This window comes from Syngnathoides biaculeatus, chromosome 9 (assembly GCF_019802595.1).
Source record: "Syngnathoides biaculeatus isolate LvHL_M chromosome 9, ASM1980259v1, whole genome shotgun sequence".
NCBI classification, from domain to species: domain Eukaryota; kingdom Metazoa; phylum Chordata; class Actinopteri; order Syngnathiformes; family Syngnathidae; genus Syngnathoides; species Syngnathoides biaculeatus.
Window position 1 is genome coordinate 16179375 of NC_084648.1, and position 17938 is coordinate 16197312.

The window sequence follows — 17938 nt, forward strand, 5'->3', positions numbered from 1 at the left end:
CAACATTAATTAGACAATCTAAATTGTCTCTATGTGCCCTGCGATAGGCTGGCAACCAGTTCAGGGTGTACCCCGCCTCCTGCCCGTTGACAGCTGGGATAGGCTCCAGCACTCCCGCGACCCTTGTGGGGATAACCGGCTAAGAAAATAGATGGATGGATGACCTTAGAAGATTAAAAAAAAAACTCCTCCTTCAGTTCAATTGCTTTTATGCACTGTAATTGACTTTCCAAATGCATTTATAAAAACAATTTATTATTACCCCACTGTGAAAAAAAAGTATTCACCCCCTTCTCTAATTTTTATATTTTTGCTGAAGTCAAGCAAAATGCATTTTCTATCATGATTTTTACTTAAGGGGGAAAAAACTATTCAAAGCTAGCTTTCCATGTATGAAAATATGTTCTTGTTTTAACAAATCACCTGTTGGTGGGGGGGTTAACTGCGGGTAGTTACATTTTTGGTTTTATTTTTACTGACCACACCCTGGCTTGATTAGTTCTGGACCTGTTCAATGATTTTAACAGAACTTGTTTGGCAAAAACATGGGTCAAAAGATCTTAAAAAGCAGCAACAAAAAGGGACAAGCCAAAGAAATTTAACTTAGAACACTGAAATTCAATTAAACAAATTTGACATCTATCAGTCTAGAAAGAACTACAGAGTCATTTCTAAAGCTTTAGGATTCCAGCAAAGCACGGGGGGAGCCGTGACCCTCAAATGGAGAAAACGTAGAGAAGTGGTGAACCTTATAAATGCAAGGACAAAATCCATGCCTCAATAAAGATCCGTGTTAATAACTCAACGACGAGGAAGATAATTGCATCCGTGGCGAAGTTTCTTGACAAAAAAAAAAAATCCATCACACTTTTGCGAATAATTAAAAAGAAAAACATCCACATGATTCCCAAGTTGCGGGAAAACATTCTGTGGACAGACAAGACGGAAGTTGAACTTTTTGAAAAGTGTGTCTCATTACATCTTACATAGCTGGAACACAGCATTTCAGAAAAAACAGAATTCCAACAGTCAAAAATGGTGGTGGTAGTGTGATGTTCTGGGGCTGCTTGTCTCCATCTGGACCTGGACAGCTTGCTGTGATTGGAACCATTAATTATGCTCCCCCCCCCCCAAAAAAAATCATGTTCAGTCATCGGTTTGTGACCTCTGAGGTTTCCTTGGGTTCTGCATTAGGACGATTCGCTGAAAAACACCAGCAAGTCCATTTTTTAATGGCTAAACAAAAAAACTAAATGAAGGTTTTGGAGTGGCCTAGTCAAAGTTTGGATGTGGATCTGATTGAAATGCTTTGGCATGACCTTGAAAAGTCTGTTCGGACTCAAAAACCCAGCAGTGCTTAAAGCAATTCTGCATTGTTAGGGGTAAAAATAAGGCAAGGTTTCAGTTATTCCAGCTGAAGGTGGTCCTACAAGTTATTAGGTTTAGGGGAGTCATGACTTATCCACACAAGGCCAGGTAGCTTTGACTGGGTATTTTTAACAAAGTGGAGAAACAGCAAAAAAAAAAAAAAAGAGAAGACAGAAGACCTCAGTGTATGTGAGGTCATAATTTCTGCATTATAAATTGCAATACCGGTATGCGTTATTACACTCACTAGGTCCGACTTGGGGAAATCCTGGTCGTCGGACGTGTAGTACGTTGCGTTTTTTTCAAAGCCGTTGTCACCGGAGACTTTCGGTGGCTGCGCGTGTTGTCTGTATGTGGCACTTTTTGGTGTCCAGAAAAACAGGTTGATGGATTCACGGACACAGCGTTCAATGTCAATTTCTAGAGGGGGAGACAACAACAACAACAACAAATAAACCAACAAGTCATTGAGCTGTGATGACAAGGTCGCAAAACCTCAAAACGTCTCTGGTACTTTCCTAACAACCATAAAAAAGCTCCTCCTTGGTAGAAGTAATATAGTCACAAATCAAATGAGAGAACCTAACTCCAGGAGTCAGTCCCCCAAATACGTTGCACACCAGAACTTTATATTTAAGATGTAATACCATGCCTCAGCGACTTCATCAATGCCCAACACCATTTTGACCTTGATTTTTGAATTCGGGCAAAAAGTCATAAATACTGTAGGGATTTGCGAGTTTGGACCCTGCGCGTGTTCACAAATCGAGAAAGATATGACCAATGATGAGAAAAAGTTAACAGCAAATGGATTTATTACAAAGGAATGTGGAGTACAGACGTCCGGGTCTTATCTAGGGATCTGCCGCACACGAGACAAAAGCTGCCCAGTAACACAAGGTTTTTATATGTATGGGTCCATGGTAGAAGTGGCTGCCCCCCCCCCCCCCCCCCCACACACACACACACACACATACATACAGTACATACAGTTCCTCGTTCTTTGTTCTGAATGTCATACCAGGGCAGCACTGACAGCCGGAGAAAAATTCCTCGTGTGTTCTGATTCTGAAAAATAGGATATCTGTGGGATATATTTGGATTGTCTATGACAGTACATACATTCAGCACAGATGGAGTCGTGCACTGGAAAGGAGAGGAATAAAGATTAGCCGAAGTAAAACAGAATATATGTGTGTGAATGAAAAAGGTGGAGGGGGAAGAGTGAGGCTACAGGGAGAAAAGATAGCGAGGGTGGACGACTTCAAATACTTGGGGTCAGCAATCCAGAGCAACGGTGAGTGTGGTAAGGAAGTGAAAAAACGGGTTCAAGTGGGGTGGAACAGATGGCGGAAGGTGTCCGGTGTGTTTTGTGACAGAAGAGTCTCCGCTAGGATGAAGGGCAAAGTCTATAAAACAGTGGTGAGGCCGGCCATGATGTACGGATTACAGACGGTGGCACTGAAGAAACAACAGGAAGCGGAACTGGAGGTAGCAGAAAGGAAGATGTTGAGGTTCTCGCTCGGAGTGAACAGGTTGGATAGGGTTAGAAATGAGCTGATTAGAGGGACAGCCAAAGTTGGATGTTTTGGAGACAAGGTCTGAGAGAGCAGACTCCGATGGTTTGGACATGTTCAGAGGCGAGAGAGTCTGAGGATGGAGCTGCCAGGCAAAAGAGCGAGAGGAAGACCAAAGAAAAGGGTGAGTGTGGTAAGGAAGTGAAGAAACGGGTCCAAGTGGGGTGGAACAGATGGCGGAAGGTGTCTGGTGTTCTATGTGACAGAAGAGTCTAGAGCAATGTTTATAAAACAGTGGTGAGGCTGGCTACGATGTACGGATTAGAGACGGTGGCAATGAAGAGACGACAGGAAGCAGAACTGACCAACACGAAGACAAATACTAAGATAATCATTTATAACAATGGTTTTTGAGGAGTATCTGCTTTGAAGTCAGCAAGGGGGTGCATCATCCCCCCACCCAGATGTGGCTGGGTCACACTTCGGGTCACACTCAGGTCACACACCCACTCGCAAAGAGAATGATTCGGCCAAGGATGATATCAACAAATGATAAAATAATAAATCTAACACTCAGGTTCTCGCTTTGAGTGAACAAGTTGGATAGGATTAGAAACGAGCTCATTAGAGGGACAGCCAAAGTTGGGCGTTTTGGAGACGAGGTGAGAGAGAGCAGACTTGGATGGTTTGGACATGTCCAGGGATTAGAGAGTGAGTATATTGGTAGAAGGGTCCTGAGGATGGAGCTGCCAGGCAAACGAGGGAGAGGAAGACCAAAGAAAAAGTTGATGTATGTTGTCAGGGAAGACATGACATGACAAGACTGTTGGTGTTAGAGATGAAGATGCACGAGATAGGCTGGCTGCTCCATGCCGTCAGATGATCTCTCAGACGTGGTGAGGCTATTCTTGCCTCATTATCAAGTTATTTTTGCATGGCCCATTTCAAAGAACTGTTATCAGTTTTTCTCCCTCTCAGGTAATTGGAAAGCAGCAATAACGAGGATGGCCGTTACGGAGATAAAAAAACTTGGCCGGGCCCACCGCTCTTAGCTCGGGAAAGAAGCCGAGTGCATCTTTCGCACGACATATTTTACCTTTATAAGGAGAACGGCCTCTGCCTTGCCCTCCTCCCTCAGTCACGTGCACGTCAGTCCGTAAAAAAAAAAACAGGTTTCGCGTCGGCAGCTGGGAGGGCGGGAGGTTGCCGGCTGTGGTTTTATTGATGTTTTGTTTTCAGAAAGGCCCGAGAGCAAGGCCAAATAGCATTTGGCAAAGCAAGAGGGAAGTTGTCTTCCGCGCATGTCGTACAATTATGAAGTTCATTATGAATACCACGCGCTAAAAGGAAGACGTGCCCCGAGCATTTTGTACATTCTGAAGTTGCGCAAGTGACACAGAGAGAGCTTACAACAACATCCAAAAGCAACACCTTTGTATGCTGTCTGCATATTACAGCTGAAAATCTCGCTCCACTGAACGTATCGGTCTGAATAAGACATACAAAGAAACAACAATGCGTGCAAAGGAGGGTCTCCTGTATTTATTCCACGCCCTTATTCATTGCTGCAGTACTATTTTTAGTAGCAGGTTTAGGTACTAACTGGAGGAAAGGAGCTACTTTGTGTCTCAGCAAATGGAAATGACCTACGGGGTCCCTCAAGGGTCAGTTCTCGGACCTCTCCTGTTCTTCACCAAATAACTGGATGAGCCAAAATTTTCTTCAACTAGATCGCAACAAAATGGAGACAATTGTGTTTGGCGATAAAGAAAAGAGAATTGCCGTTAGCAAACACCTGGACTCTCTATCTTTAAAATAAACAAAGACCAAGTCCGAAACCGTGGTGTTCTGATTGATTCCGACCTGACGTTCAACAATCAGATCAAATCAATCACAAAAACTGCTTTCTACCGTCTGAAAAACATATCTAGAGTCAAGTCTTGTATGTGTCAAGCAGACCAGGAAAAGCTCATCCATGCTTTTATCTCAAGTAGACTTGACTACTTTAATGGTCTTCTGATTGGACTCCCAAAAAAAGAGTATTAAACAGCTGCAGCTCATTCAGAATGCAGCAACTCGCGTTCTGACCAAAACAAAGCGGTCAGAGCATAGAACTCCAATCCTAAAGTCCTTGCACTGGCTTCCAGTCAGCCTCAGAATAGATTTTAAAGTTCTGCTACTGGTCTATAAATCACTAAATGATTCAGGTCCTGAATACATGAAAGAAATGCTTCCGCAATACAAACCCAGTAGAGCTCTGAGATCGACCGACTCGGGTCAAAAGGTGGAGCGTAAGGGTCCAAAGCAAACATGGCGAAGCAGCATTTAGCTATTACGCTGCACACAAATGGAATACGTTCCAGACAGAGGTGAGGTCAGCCCCAAGTGGGAATGTTTTTAAATCCAGGTCTTTTTTTGCTCATACTTTTTTAGAATATATAAATTTTTTGATCATATTACTTGCACTGTACGGGTTTTTTTTTAACATTTTGTCATGTTTATCCCATTTTAAATGTTTTATCTCTTTGTTTTCAAATGCCTTTAATCGTGTAAAGCACATTGAGTTACCTTGTGTACGAAATGCGCTATACAAATACATTTGCTTTGCTTTATTTCAAAGCAAAAAACCTACCATCAGAAACTGATCCAAAACAGGAGTGTTCAGAGTCTAAAAACTTATGCCCATACGGCGTCACTGCAACTGGAGCGTTTCGTTGCTTGAGGCAGCCCGCGAGCATCTCATTTCCATACAGACGCGCACTGAAAGTGAAGCGGCAGATAAGGCGGAGGATTTCACGGGGGCAGGATTCCACTTCTTGCTGTGGTTTTATGAACGTTTAAGTGTGAGGTTTGAGGGCGGTTTGACAAAAATTGATGATGAAAATAAGTCAATAAATAAAAAGCAGTCCAAAACCGGTCTTGTTTCTGATGAACACAAACAGTTGGCCTACAACGCGACGGTAGCATATTGTTGGTGGTGGTGGTACTTGGAGAGCTAAGTGTTTTTCAGGTGGTACATGGCGTAACAGTTTCGGGAAGCGGTTTCATGGTCACCTGGCAGGTCCGAGAACAGCAGGATGCACTCGTTGAAGCCATTGGCAAGAAGGCGGTCCCTGAGCTGCTGCAAAATGGCGATGCCAATGCAGAAAGGGAACGACGAGTCGCCCAACAGCAGCGTGTCCCACAGGTGGAATATCTTGTGGAGCGGGAACACATCTGGAAAAAAGGAGGGGTGCAGACATGGGCGAGGGGAAAAAAAAAAAATTCTTCAAAGAGACGTCGCTGCATTGCAGACAACGGCGCCGGGACGCCATGGAAACACTTTGTACATAAAAAGGCACAATTTGCATATGTGAATTATACATTGGCTAAAGCTTGGTTGTCAAAAAAATAAATACAAATACATAAAACACAGACCTGTACAGAGAAAAGTTTGCCCCTGGGGAGTTTTCATGTGCCGGTGGACCATTCCATTTTTTTATTTTTTTTTTTTAACATTTGAGGCGATCCTTCCCCCGTTTGGATCCTCGGCGGGTGCAGTCAGGCGCCGGGGGAGGGGGTCATATTTATGTATGTGACGTGATGATGACCCTGAAGAACTAACTGATGCTCAGGAGGTGGACGTTAGCATTCCGATCAGGACGCCCTGAAGCAGGACTTTGCCTCAGGGGTGTGAGAAAGGAGGTAAGAAGGTCAATGCCTTCACACTTCTTTTCCACCACAGCGGCGCTCTCGATCTCCGGGCTTCTCACGCTGGGCTACATTGTGGAGACTAACCCGGAAAGACCCACTTTGGATAATGACAGCGTTATCATCTTTTGCCTTTATAAACCACCAAAGTGGACTTGAAATAAAACCATCAAGATGTGCTGATAAGTACATATCTGGCTTGAATTGAAGGAGCTTTTTTTTTTTTTTTTTTTAAATGGCATTTACTGTTCAGGAAGTACCGCCTTTAAAAAAATGTTTTTAAATTTAACTCAGCTACTTTATTGGCATGTGTCATCAAAAAGATTTTTTTTTTTTTTTTTTTACAAATTAATCAGTAGACTGAATAAAGGTCACCAAAATGTGAAAAATAACGTTTCCCCGGTGGAGCCTGTGACCTTTTCTGTCTTATTCAGTCTTGGAAACAGACACCTGGTGCCTACTGATGCTAATGGACTCTGTTCTCTTGCTACCACCTTTCACATGGCCCATAAAAATGGAATGTTTATTTTTTTTTATGTCGCTGTTCTGTAGAAACGGCACAACATGGAATAGTGGCACGCGAATAGTTAAACGTGTTCATTATTTACAATTTATAATCCTCACGTTTGTGGTAATCATCGAGATCTGCCGAGCCACAGGCAAAATAACGATAGCCCCGCCAGAAAGTTGGCTGAAGCTTGCACCGTTCCTGGACACAAATCCAGTCGCAACTGGTTTTGTTGCGTGTTTTTGGTAAGGTGTCTCACGATTCATGCATCAAAATAGAAATTAATACAGAGATGTGATTAATGGAAAAATGGAAGAAAAAAAACCTGAAAAATAGCCGGGGGGTCTGAGGGCTGCAAGCATGATTTAAGGATGACCACCAATTTCAACGTGCAACTTCTATAAATTGTATTATGAATGAAATATATTGAATAAGTCTATAAATAAATGCTATTCTGTTTTCAAAATGTACACAATATGATCGTTGGTTATTTAGGTGGATCCCTTTACCCGCCAAAAATTTCAAATACATATTCAACCGCGTAAACTACTAAATTGAATTCAGATTTGCATCACGGCATGCAAGCGTGCTTTCATAGCGTGTATGTCGTATCCATTCAAAAACGTTTTCATGTCTTGTTTTTGTAAACGATTGAAACGCATGAATTTGACAATTATTAATGTGTCATTATCAGTAAATAATGGACATTTTGACAAGTAATTGCTTCTGAACGCTCAGCGTCTGCAACTGGCGTTGGTTCTCGTTTTCCTCGCTTCCAGTTGTTTGACGTGTTTTTGTCGTTTCGCGTGAACTTCGATTACCTTTTGATCCATACTTCCTTGTTTCCAACTGTATCGACAATTTCTTGTTCCGTCGGAACTTATTTTTGACGCATCTTATCAATTTCTTTCACTCGAGAGGCGTTTTTCCTCTTGAGCGCCGCCATCGTGTTGACTTGAAAATGGCCCCATGGACCGCCTCGGATACAACAAGCGTTTTCATTGGTCAGGAGGAACACATTCGACCAATCAACTGACGCGTACCTAATCTTCCACCTCGCTTCCAAAAATCGGACCGGAAAATGAATGAGTGTGGATTCTGACACGGGAGGATTATTTTTATTATTTTTTTTAAATCAATGCAATTTAAAAAGACGGCATTCCGCCTATAAACGGGAAAATCACGTCTGCTCATAGTTAAACGATTACCCAAGCTTTTCTTCTTTGTTCTCCTTTTCTTTGCATTTGCCTCTCACAGGCTCCTCATGGTCTGGCGCCATCATGTGTGGTGTGCCGTGTTGCTCATCGCAAGTACACCGCACACGATAAGAGTTTTGATTTGAAAATCTGAATCAGTGTGTGTACTGAACTATTGAAATCAAACCGATTCCCAGTTCACTATTCACAAATTCACTTATTCTTCCTGGAATGTCCCGAGCTGCCGCAGAATGGCGCCATAGCTAACTGGAAAAATATTACCGTAATTCCCGGCCGACAGAGCGCACCTGGTTATTAGCCTCACCGAGTACATTTGTAAAGGAAATACCATTTGGTGCATACATACGCCGCAGCCGTGTAAAAGCCCAAAGTGCCCACATTGAAACACGAGATATTTACAAAGAAAGTCGGTACACAGAGAGTTTAACGCTAACGCTAGCAGTCCCGCGCTAACCGGTCCGATTAAAAAAAAAAAATGGTAAAAATCACCGAGTCACAAGTACCCACATTGAAACTCACATTGAAACATGAGATATTTAAAAAGAAAGACTGTACACAGAGACTTCAACGCTAGCCCCGCCGTGCTAACGCTAACACTAATGCCCGTGCCGCGCTAATGCTAACGCTAACGCCGTGCTCACAGGGTCGGTTAAAAAAAACATACCGGTAAAAATCACTGAGACACGGCAGTAACACGCTGGCGCAACTCTAACAGGGCCAGACCGGTAAAAGTCACTTCCTTGGCACATATATCCCACTGGTCTCTCTTACCTTTTCCGCTCGAGTGCCCCCCTGCGGCCATTAGAAAAAAATGCACAAATTAGCCGCATCCATCACCGCATAATCTGCAAGGTTGAAAGCGTGTGAAAAAAGTCGGGGCCCATAGGCCGGAAATTATGGTAATTGGTGTCACAGAAGTCATCACATCTTCACTGAGAGACTCGCATCTATTTCAACTTATAGCGTTGGGGTTTATCTCACTTAAGGTGACGTTAACACTCAAAGAGCGAGTATTTTAAACATCATACCAGATGCTAACATCGCCCAGCATCTAATTTTCGACTACGGGATTGGTGAAAGTTTTGTGGCAAGAGTTTGCCATGCTAGCTTCCATGTAAAAGGCAAAGACATAAATTCCAGCTCTACCGTGATGGCTCTGATGCCCCAATTTATCCTACTCAATATATTCCGTCAAGGGGGAAATTCAAGTCTTACTCGAGTCATAATTTGCAAGATCTTTGTGTAAAAGATGCTCATGAGAAATGGTTCGCTACTCACGTGTGAACATTGTCAGGAACCAAGGAATGGCATAAAGCTGTTGGAGACAACGGGGAAAACATTAGCGAAATAAGGCAACTTTTGTTCGAGAACGAGAACAATGAAATGGGCTTCAGTCGGTGATTTAAAACTCCGCAAGGCCCGAAGGAACAGACAGCAAAGGAGGAAAAAACTGCTGACTTTGATTATGAGTCACAATTAATCTCATTATACCAATTTGTAATCTCTCAATTCCACCCCCGAGGACGCCTATAAATGCTAAATTAGAGAACACGAATACATTGCGAGGCACAGTCAGCCGTTAATGAAGCGTCTGCATATGGTACACCTGCCGGGTTTACCGCGGGGGGCTCGGGGGTGGGGGTGGATCACTGGGCGTGGACAAACCGGCGCTTATCTCGCCGACTCAGTTGACAGCTAATTGAGGAGGGGAGCCGAGGACCGTGCCGCCGTCTCACTCCGTGCGCACAAACGATAAGCGGCGCCGACGGCCGCAACCGCACTTTCAACCGGCAGGCTGGCGAGTCGGGCCAGATTGGATTAGCGGCAGCGTAAATGGCACACCCGGGAGGGGGCGATGTGGCCAAATGGAAAACGACCTGAATTAAACCTCTGGAGACGGAGTGTGTGAGGTCTGCTTTTGGCCTCGGGCTTTATTGGAGAGGACACCTCAACTGGTACACCACAGATGCAAAAAAATATATAAAAAAAAATTTGCGTAAAAGGTGCCTTTTCTCTGATGTACAGTACCTATTTATGGTTCTCTATTTGCAAATTCACTTTTTTTTTTGTGGAACCGATCCTCAGCTACTAGAGTTTTACCATTGTAGTTATAACTTTGTTTTGATTTTTATTTCAAATTCAATTTTCTTCCCGTGCTGCTAAATTCTGGACTTTCAAATTTGTGGCTGTGACAGACAGACAGACAGACAGATAGATAGATAGATAGATAGATAGATAGATGTGGTATTGCGCATTGTTTTGTGCATTGTGTTGTGTACTGGTTCAGAGAGGAAATTCTGATTCACGGTCTTTCCGGTCTAATGACTTGGACTGATATCAAACATTTCAACAGGATCCCGCTCGGCCAATATTCAGAAAGGGAATGCAGCTGCGTTAAAACTAATTTCCATTCCTTCCTGACGATTTATTATGTCACATTCCAGTTTGTGGAGTTGGTGAGTTTGGGGTTTTTGTGTGCTGTACGCTATAATCGTCAATATTCCTATTTTTAAAAACTCACGGTATATTTCTCTCTTGAATGTGTGTAAGTACATCGCTATAAATTTCCCTGTTTTGAATTGAACTACCTAAATGAAGCTTTAAACAGTTGTAATTTCCTGAACTGTACCTGTTTATACTACTACGACCACTAAATAAATAGGATTAAATAAACTCCAAAGTATTTAAAAAAAAAAAAAAAAAAAAAGCACAGTCATACTCTTTTAGTACAAAACGCTTAAAGACTTTAAAGTGCAGATTTTCTTTGCAAACTGATCACGAATGACGTCCCGCTGTGTGTATTCTTACGTCAGGGATGAAGCCGATTTCGTTCAAGTGGTTGCTGAGCTCGGGGTCGTGGAAGGCGATCATTTGCGAGAAGACGGTCAGGTACTCTGAAACAAATGCCACAACGGGAGCGTGACCTAATGTTTGTACTGCCAAGAGTTGTGCAGTATTTTACAGCACATTTTAAATTGTCCTACTAACGTCTGTAAAAAGCATTCGTCAAAATACCTCAAGGATCCATAATGATAATACATTTTGAAGCTGCACCATAGCTGTAAAATATAGAATGGCTCATTTACAGATGAATTTTCAGAAATAGGCAAAACTCCATGGACCAAAAGAAAAGACAACATACGGAGAAGAAAAGAAGTATTTGAACACCCTGCTATATTGCAAGTTCTCCCACTTAGAAATCATGGAGGGGTCTGAAATTTTCAACATTTCAAAAGTGAGAGAGATAACCTGAAAAGAAAAATCCAGAAATCACAATGTATTATTTTGTAACGATTTATTTTTGTGATACAGCTGCAAATAAGTATTTGAACACCTGTCTTATCAGCTAGAATTCTGACCATCAAAGACTTGTTAGTCCGCCTTTAACAGTCCATCTTCACTCCGTGTATAATCCTGAATCGGATGCACTTATGTGAGGTCGTTAGCTGCATAAAGACACCTGTCCACCCTATACAATCAGTAAGACTCAAACTTGTAACATGGCCGAGACCGAAGAGCTGTCCAAAGACATCAGAGACAAAATTGTACAATATAGAGCTAATAAAGGGCGACGGAGAAATTGCCATGCAGCTTGGTGAAAAAAGGTCCACTGTTGGAGCAATCGTTAGAAAATGGAAGAAGCTAAACACGGGAGTCAATCTCAATCGGAGTGGAGCCCCATGCAAGATATCACCTTTGTGGGGTCTCAATGGTCCTCAGAAAGGTCGAGGAATCAGTCCAGGACTACACGACAGGACTTGGTCAATGACCTGAAAAGAGCTGGGACCACCGTTTCCAAGGTGACTGTTGGTAATACACAAAAACGTCTTGGTTTGAAATCACGCATGGCAGGGAAGGTTACCCTGCTTAAACCAGCACATGTCAAGGCCCGTCTTCAGTTTGCCAATGACCATTTGGATGATGCAGAGGAGTCATGGGAGAAGGTTTTGTGCTCAGATGAGACCCAAATTGAACTTTTTGGTCATATTTTGTAGGAAGACAAATGATGAGTTCCATCCCAAGAACACCATCCCTACTGTGAAGCATGTGGGTGGTAGGATCATGCTTTGGGTGTGTTTTTCTGCACATGGGACAGGACGACTACACTGACCCCGGCCATGTATTGTGAGGATTTTGGGGAACAACCTCTTTCCCTCAGTAAGACCATTCAAGATGGATCATGGCTGGGTCTTTCAACATGACAATGACCCGAAGCACACAGCCAGGAAAACCAAGGAGTGGGTCTGTGAGAAGCATATCAAGGTTCTGGCGTGGCGTAGCCAGTCTCCAGACCTAAACCCAATAGAAAATCTTTGGAGGGAGCAGAAACTCTTGTGTGTCTCAGCAACACCCTAGAAACCTTTCTAATCTAGAGAAGATCTATGTGGAGGAGTTGGCCAAAATCCCTCCTGCAGTGTGTGCAAACCTGGTGAACAACTACAGGAAACGTTTGACCTCTGTAATTCCAAACAAAGGCCACTGTACCAAATATTAAGATTGGTTTTCTCAGGTGTTCAAATACTTATTTGGAGCTGTACCAGTGGACATGCACCTAAGATGAAAATGTCAGACCCCTCCATGATTTCTAAGAGGGAGAACTTGCAATGTAGCAGGGTGTTCAAATACTTATTTTCTTCACTGTAAATAATTTCAAATTAGGTTTCCTTTAATTCCTCATCCCATCCTATCCCAGTCCAGAAGCGCTTTACAAAAATTCCCTCATTCACACAAACATTCATACACCAAGGGTAGCTCCTTCCATTCAAGGTTCATTGTCTTGCCCAAAGGCACTTTGTCATGTGGGAAACCTCGAGCAGGGATTTGAACAGCTTGCACATTTCGATGCTTCGTTCGTCAAGAATACAAAATTTTGATTCACACACATATCAAAAATCTAAATCAAATCTCAACGTCGTAATTCAGATGAAGATGGAAATAACCAATATGAATGAAAGGTATTGTCCAAGCTTTTGGAAAGAATATTTGTGTTCTACTTCATCCCAAAGGCGCTGAATTAATTCCAGGCCAAATTCAAAGCACACCTTTTAAGGATTTTGCTTTGTGTGCATGGGAACAGAAAAGAGCCTTCCCTGAACTGTTCCCACGCAGCTGGAATCATTCAATTGTGCAAAACGTCTCTGTAAAATGAAGTCGTCAAACTTAGGCAGAAATAAAGGCCCAATTTCTGGAAGATAATGCAGTCAATGTGATTTGACGGGGGGGGCGCCATCGTGCTCGCAAATCGGCACAGACGAGCACAAAAAATCACGCGCGTAAAATTTGTTACGAGTAGAAACACATAGACATTGAAAGACGTCGCTTATTTTTTTGTCGTCTTGACCAATGTTCCCTCTGAGCTGCGCCACTGCGCAAATGCGCACTTGTCGTACACTCTCAGCGCGCATGAAAACCGATCCAGTGCGGTGAACCACAGCCTGATGTCTTTTTTTTCTCGCTAACTACGAGCTGCTGATCAGCCTGCTCCTACTTCCTAGTTTACCTGACACCGCCCCCCTCCGCTCTTAAAGGGGTACACTCATAACTACAAACAGAACACACATCTGCAACTTTATATCTGCGGGCATGACTGGTGGACCACACCTGTAAGAAACTTGGTGTCTGTCTGTGTCATGCGCATATATCTGTGGGCATGACTGACCACACCCGTATATTTTTCAAATGTGAGTGACTGATAATGGGCATTTTTTTCTTAACTGATTATCACACTTGTATCCCCAGTACACCGTTAAATATTACAACCCTCTGACCCCAAAAAATAATCAAATGTATAGTTAAGAATGTTATGAATTAGACCTGAAACAAATGAATTCACTTGTTATGGAAAATCCTCTGCTCTAAAAGGGGTACAATCATAATTACAAACAGAACACACACCCGCAACTTTATATCTGCGGGCATGACTGGTGAATTTGATTAGCATCCTGCGATTGGCTGGGAACCAGTTCAAGGTGTGCCCCGGCCTCCTGCCTGAAAATAGGCGGGATAGGCTCCGGCACTCCCGCCATCTCTGCGAGGATAAGCGGCTTGGAAAATGGATGGATGGATGGATGGGTAATGGCGCAGAGAGTTAAACAGGAAGACTTGTTTTTTTTTATTCCTTAACCTTGGATTTGTCATTTGTCTATTTTGGCAGGAAAGCCTTGCAATTTTCTATTATCAACAAAAGCGCTCTGACCAGAAAGATAAACAGAAAGCTGACCGCCCGACTATTTGGACCATCTAAAAGGTGGAGCAAGATAATAATAACCCAGTTTGTAGCTGTTTTTCAATCTTTTTCATTTATTCCCCTATTGCCACACGAAGCGGCTTTGCCGGGAGAATCCATTAAGAGAGATTAAATTTCCTTTTCACGGCTTCGAAATATCGCGGGGACAAAAACTAAACACATAAATAAATGCAATCAACACCGAGCAGCTGGCCGCTGACCACGATAATTTGCTTTTGAACGCTGCTGCGACCGCGTCGAGAGCGTTTGCATCTTCTGCTTTCCGCGGCGCCCCCCCCCCCCAAAAAAAAAAAACAGCGTCACAGAGGCTAAACATGGGCAGCAATCGCGCAGCACTGGCGCCATCACAACGACAAGTAATCGTTTTCCCTCCGTCTCACCTTGGATGACGTGCGAGTTGTCCTTCAGGAAAAAGTTGTAGAGGTATTTTGGGATGAAGGCGGACATGCAAGCGTACGCCAATGCTGTGAAAGAGCAGACGGATTTCAAACAACACGAACGAATTGTAAGAATTTGCAGTTTCTTACCCTCATTGTTGAAATTCAAGTAAAGAAATGGGGCGCAAAGCGAATCCAGACCTAAAAGACAACAACCATTTGTCACTTCTTCAGCTGTATCGGAAAAAAAAAATTCATACCTAAAATGATTTTATCCAGAATCGGAATGTACGAAAAATAAGATACAATCTGGATCAGATCTTGACTAATTGTAGTTTGGTTCAATCCATTTTGGTTTCAAATGAACCAGATTTGCTGCCTTTCATTGCGCCTAAATGAAGAAATTCATGAGCTACGCAAAGCAAAATTAAGAAAAAGAAGTTTAAAACAGAAAAAAAACAACACCATATTGTATTTATCCACCCATCCAATTTCTTAACCGCTTATCCTCACAAGGGTTGTGGAAGCGCTGGAGCTCATCCCATTCTATTACCAAAAAACTAATTTCTTTGCAGGATCCCCAAAAGTCATCGACGCACTCCATCCATCCATTTTCTTTGCCTCTTATCCTCACAAGGGTCGCGGGGAGTGCTGGAGCCTATCCCAGCTGTCAAGGGGCAGGAGGCGGGGCACACCCTGAACTGGTTGCCAGCCAATTGCAGGGCACAGGGACACAAACAGTCACACTCACAATCACACCTCTGGGCAATTTAGAGTATCCAATTAACGTTGCATATTTTTGGGATGTGGGAGGAAAGCGGAGTGCCCGGAGAAAACCAACGCAGGCACGGGGAGGACATGCAAACTCCACACAGGCGGGGGCGGGACTGAAGCCGGGTCCTGAGAACTGTGAGGCCAACGCTTTTACTCGGTGAGCCACCGTGCCGCCGCCAGACGCGCTCAATCCTAAATTGTTCAATTAATATTGGAACTTTACTGATGCTAATTAACAAAAACACTGTCACATTCAGACGTACTTAACTTTTAAAGTATTTCTTTATTAAATAGATATTTCTTGAATAAATCTACTTTGATTTCATTTCAGTTAATGGAATAATTTCATAATTTTTATAGTGCTACTAAAAAGATTAGTTTTTTTCAAAAAAATAATTTTTTTTCCTTCGTAAGACACCAAGTGGTTGACTCATCAAAATGAAATCCATCCGTCATCTTAGCCGCTTATCCTCACACGGGTTGTGGATCAAAATTAAATGGAAATAGATTATGTGGGGAAAAAAATAAAATTGTGTTAATGCACTGCAAACTACAGCCCGGCAATCTTACACCAATTAAAGAACCTGTCCAAATTTAAATGACAACATCATAGTTACCGATACCGTATTAAGGATAAGCAGTAGAGAAAAGATGATTGTGGTTTTCAGTCATTTTACCGCTGACTAAGGGAGACATGGGGGAGGACTTCCCCCTTGTGGTCCAATCGCGTACTACACAAAAAGGAATTAAGGAGTTCCAAAGAGTGCGGCGGTGCGAAAACTTCAGTTCTGGATCATTGTATAAGTTGGTGAAGGGAAGGACTTGGACTGACCCTGCCAGTAGACCAGGTCGGGATGGGAGACCACCCAGGCCTTCAGGACACGCCTGAACTTGACGTGACCCTGCGGGGAGGACAGCAGCTCGTCGTACTGGTGGCAGCGTGGGATGTCCACTTCGATCTGTGACCGGAAACATGCTTGCGTTCAAACACCGCAACCCGATCATTTTAGCGTTCAAATAGCCGTTGTGGCAAGTCACAAAATGTACTGCAAAAATAATAAGAATAATCTACATTTTTCAGGTATGTATGTGTCCTTTACTGGATTTGTTTTTCTGACGTTAAAATATAGGCTAGTAGTTTTTTTTTCAACCTATGGCAGCCGGACAAAAAAAAAAAAACAATCGAGAGAGTTAAAGTTAATCGAGGTTGTGATCTAAATTGATAATTAATAATTTCTTACATGGGTGGTGGTGGGGGAGGGGGGTGGGGGGCAGCTGTTTATAATATGGAGGACCATTATCAAACAAGCAATCATCCATCCATTTTCAAGCGAGTTTCATACAAAAAGCAACTCGATTAGATTAATTAAAAATCCATCCATCCATTTTCTTAACCGCTTATCCTCACGAGGGTCGCGGGGAGTGCTGGAGCCTATCCCAGCTGTCAACGGGCAGGAGGCGGAGTACACCCTGAACTGTTTGCCACCCAATCGCAGGGCACATCGAGACTAACAGCCGCACTCACAATCACACCTACGGGCAATTTAGAGTTCATCCATCCATCCATTTTCTTAACCGCTTATCCTCACAAGGGTCGCAGGGAGTCCTGGAGCCTATCCCAGCTGCCAACAGGCAGGAGGCGGAGTACACCCTGAGCTGTTTGCCACCCAATCGCAGGGCACATCGAGACTAACAGCCGCACTCACAATCACACCTACGGGCAATTTAGTGTCCAAATAATGTTGCATGTTTTTGGAATGTGCCCGGAGAAAACCCAGGCAGGCACGGGGAGAACGTGCAAACTCCGCACAGGCGGGGCCGGGATTGAATCCGTGATTTCAGAACTGTGAGGCCAACGCTTTCCAGCTGCTCCACCGTGCCACTTTATTAAAAATATAAAAATGAATAAATCCCGCCTGCCGCTTGTCCACACGGACAAGGACATGCAGTATTAGCTCACGTTAGCAAAAACAAAATAAAATAAGCACTAAGGACAAAATAAGCACCATGCATGTTAAAAAAAGAGGGAAATTTCACATTCTGTACATTTTTCCTTTTTTTCTGAAGTCGAATCAGTACGTCTTCAAACCCACGTTTATTTACAACTTCACTTCTTACCGCCCCACGCTATGCCGTTACCTGTCTGTCAGTTGGAATGGGCGTGTCCTTGTCGATGCTTGCGTATTTGGCCTGAATGTCGCCCTGCGCAAAAGAAGGGGGGCCATTTAGGGGGCGGCATT

At 43.2% G+C, this 17938-nt stretch overlaps 1 protein-coding gene across 1 annotated transcript in view; it reads right to left on the minus strand.

Moving 5' to 3' along the window:
• tbck (TBC1 domain containing kinase) overlaps positions 1–17938 on the minus strand; it is a 36480-nt gene that overhangs the window by 4714 nt on the left and 13828 nt on the right. The window contains exons 16-23 of the mRNA XM_061829179.1: positions 17838–17900; positions 16531–16657; positions 15075–15125; positions 14928–15011; positions 11109–11194; positions 9579–9615; positions 5940–6101; positions 1616–1788 (exon numbers count right to left, since the gene is read on the minus strand). Of these exons, the coding sequence (XP_061685163.1) occupies positions 1616–1788; positions 5940–6101; positions 9579–9615; positions 11109–11194; positions 14928–15011; positions 15075–15125; positions 16531–16657; positions 17838–17900 (783 nt within the window). The remainder of the gene's footprint in view (positions 1–1615; positions 1789–5939; positions 6102–9578; positions 9616–11108; positions 11195–14927; positions 15012–15074; positions 15126–16530; positions 16658–17837; positions 17901–17938) is intronic.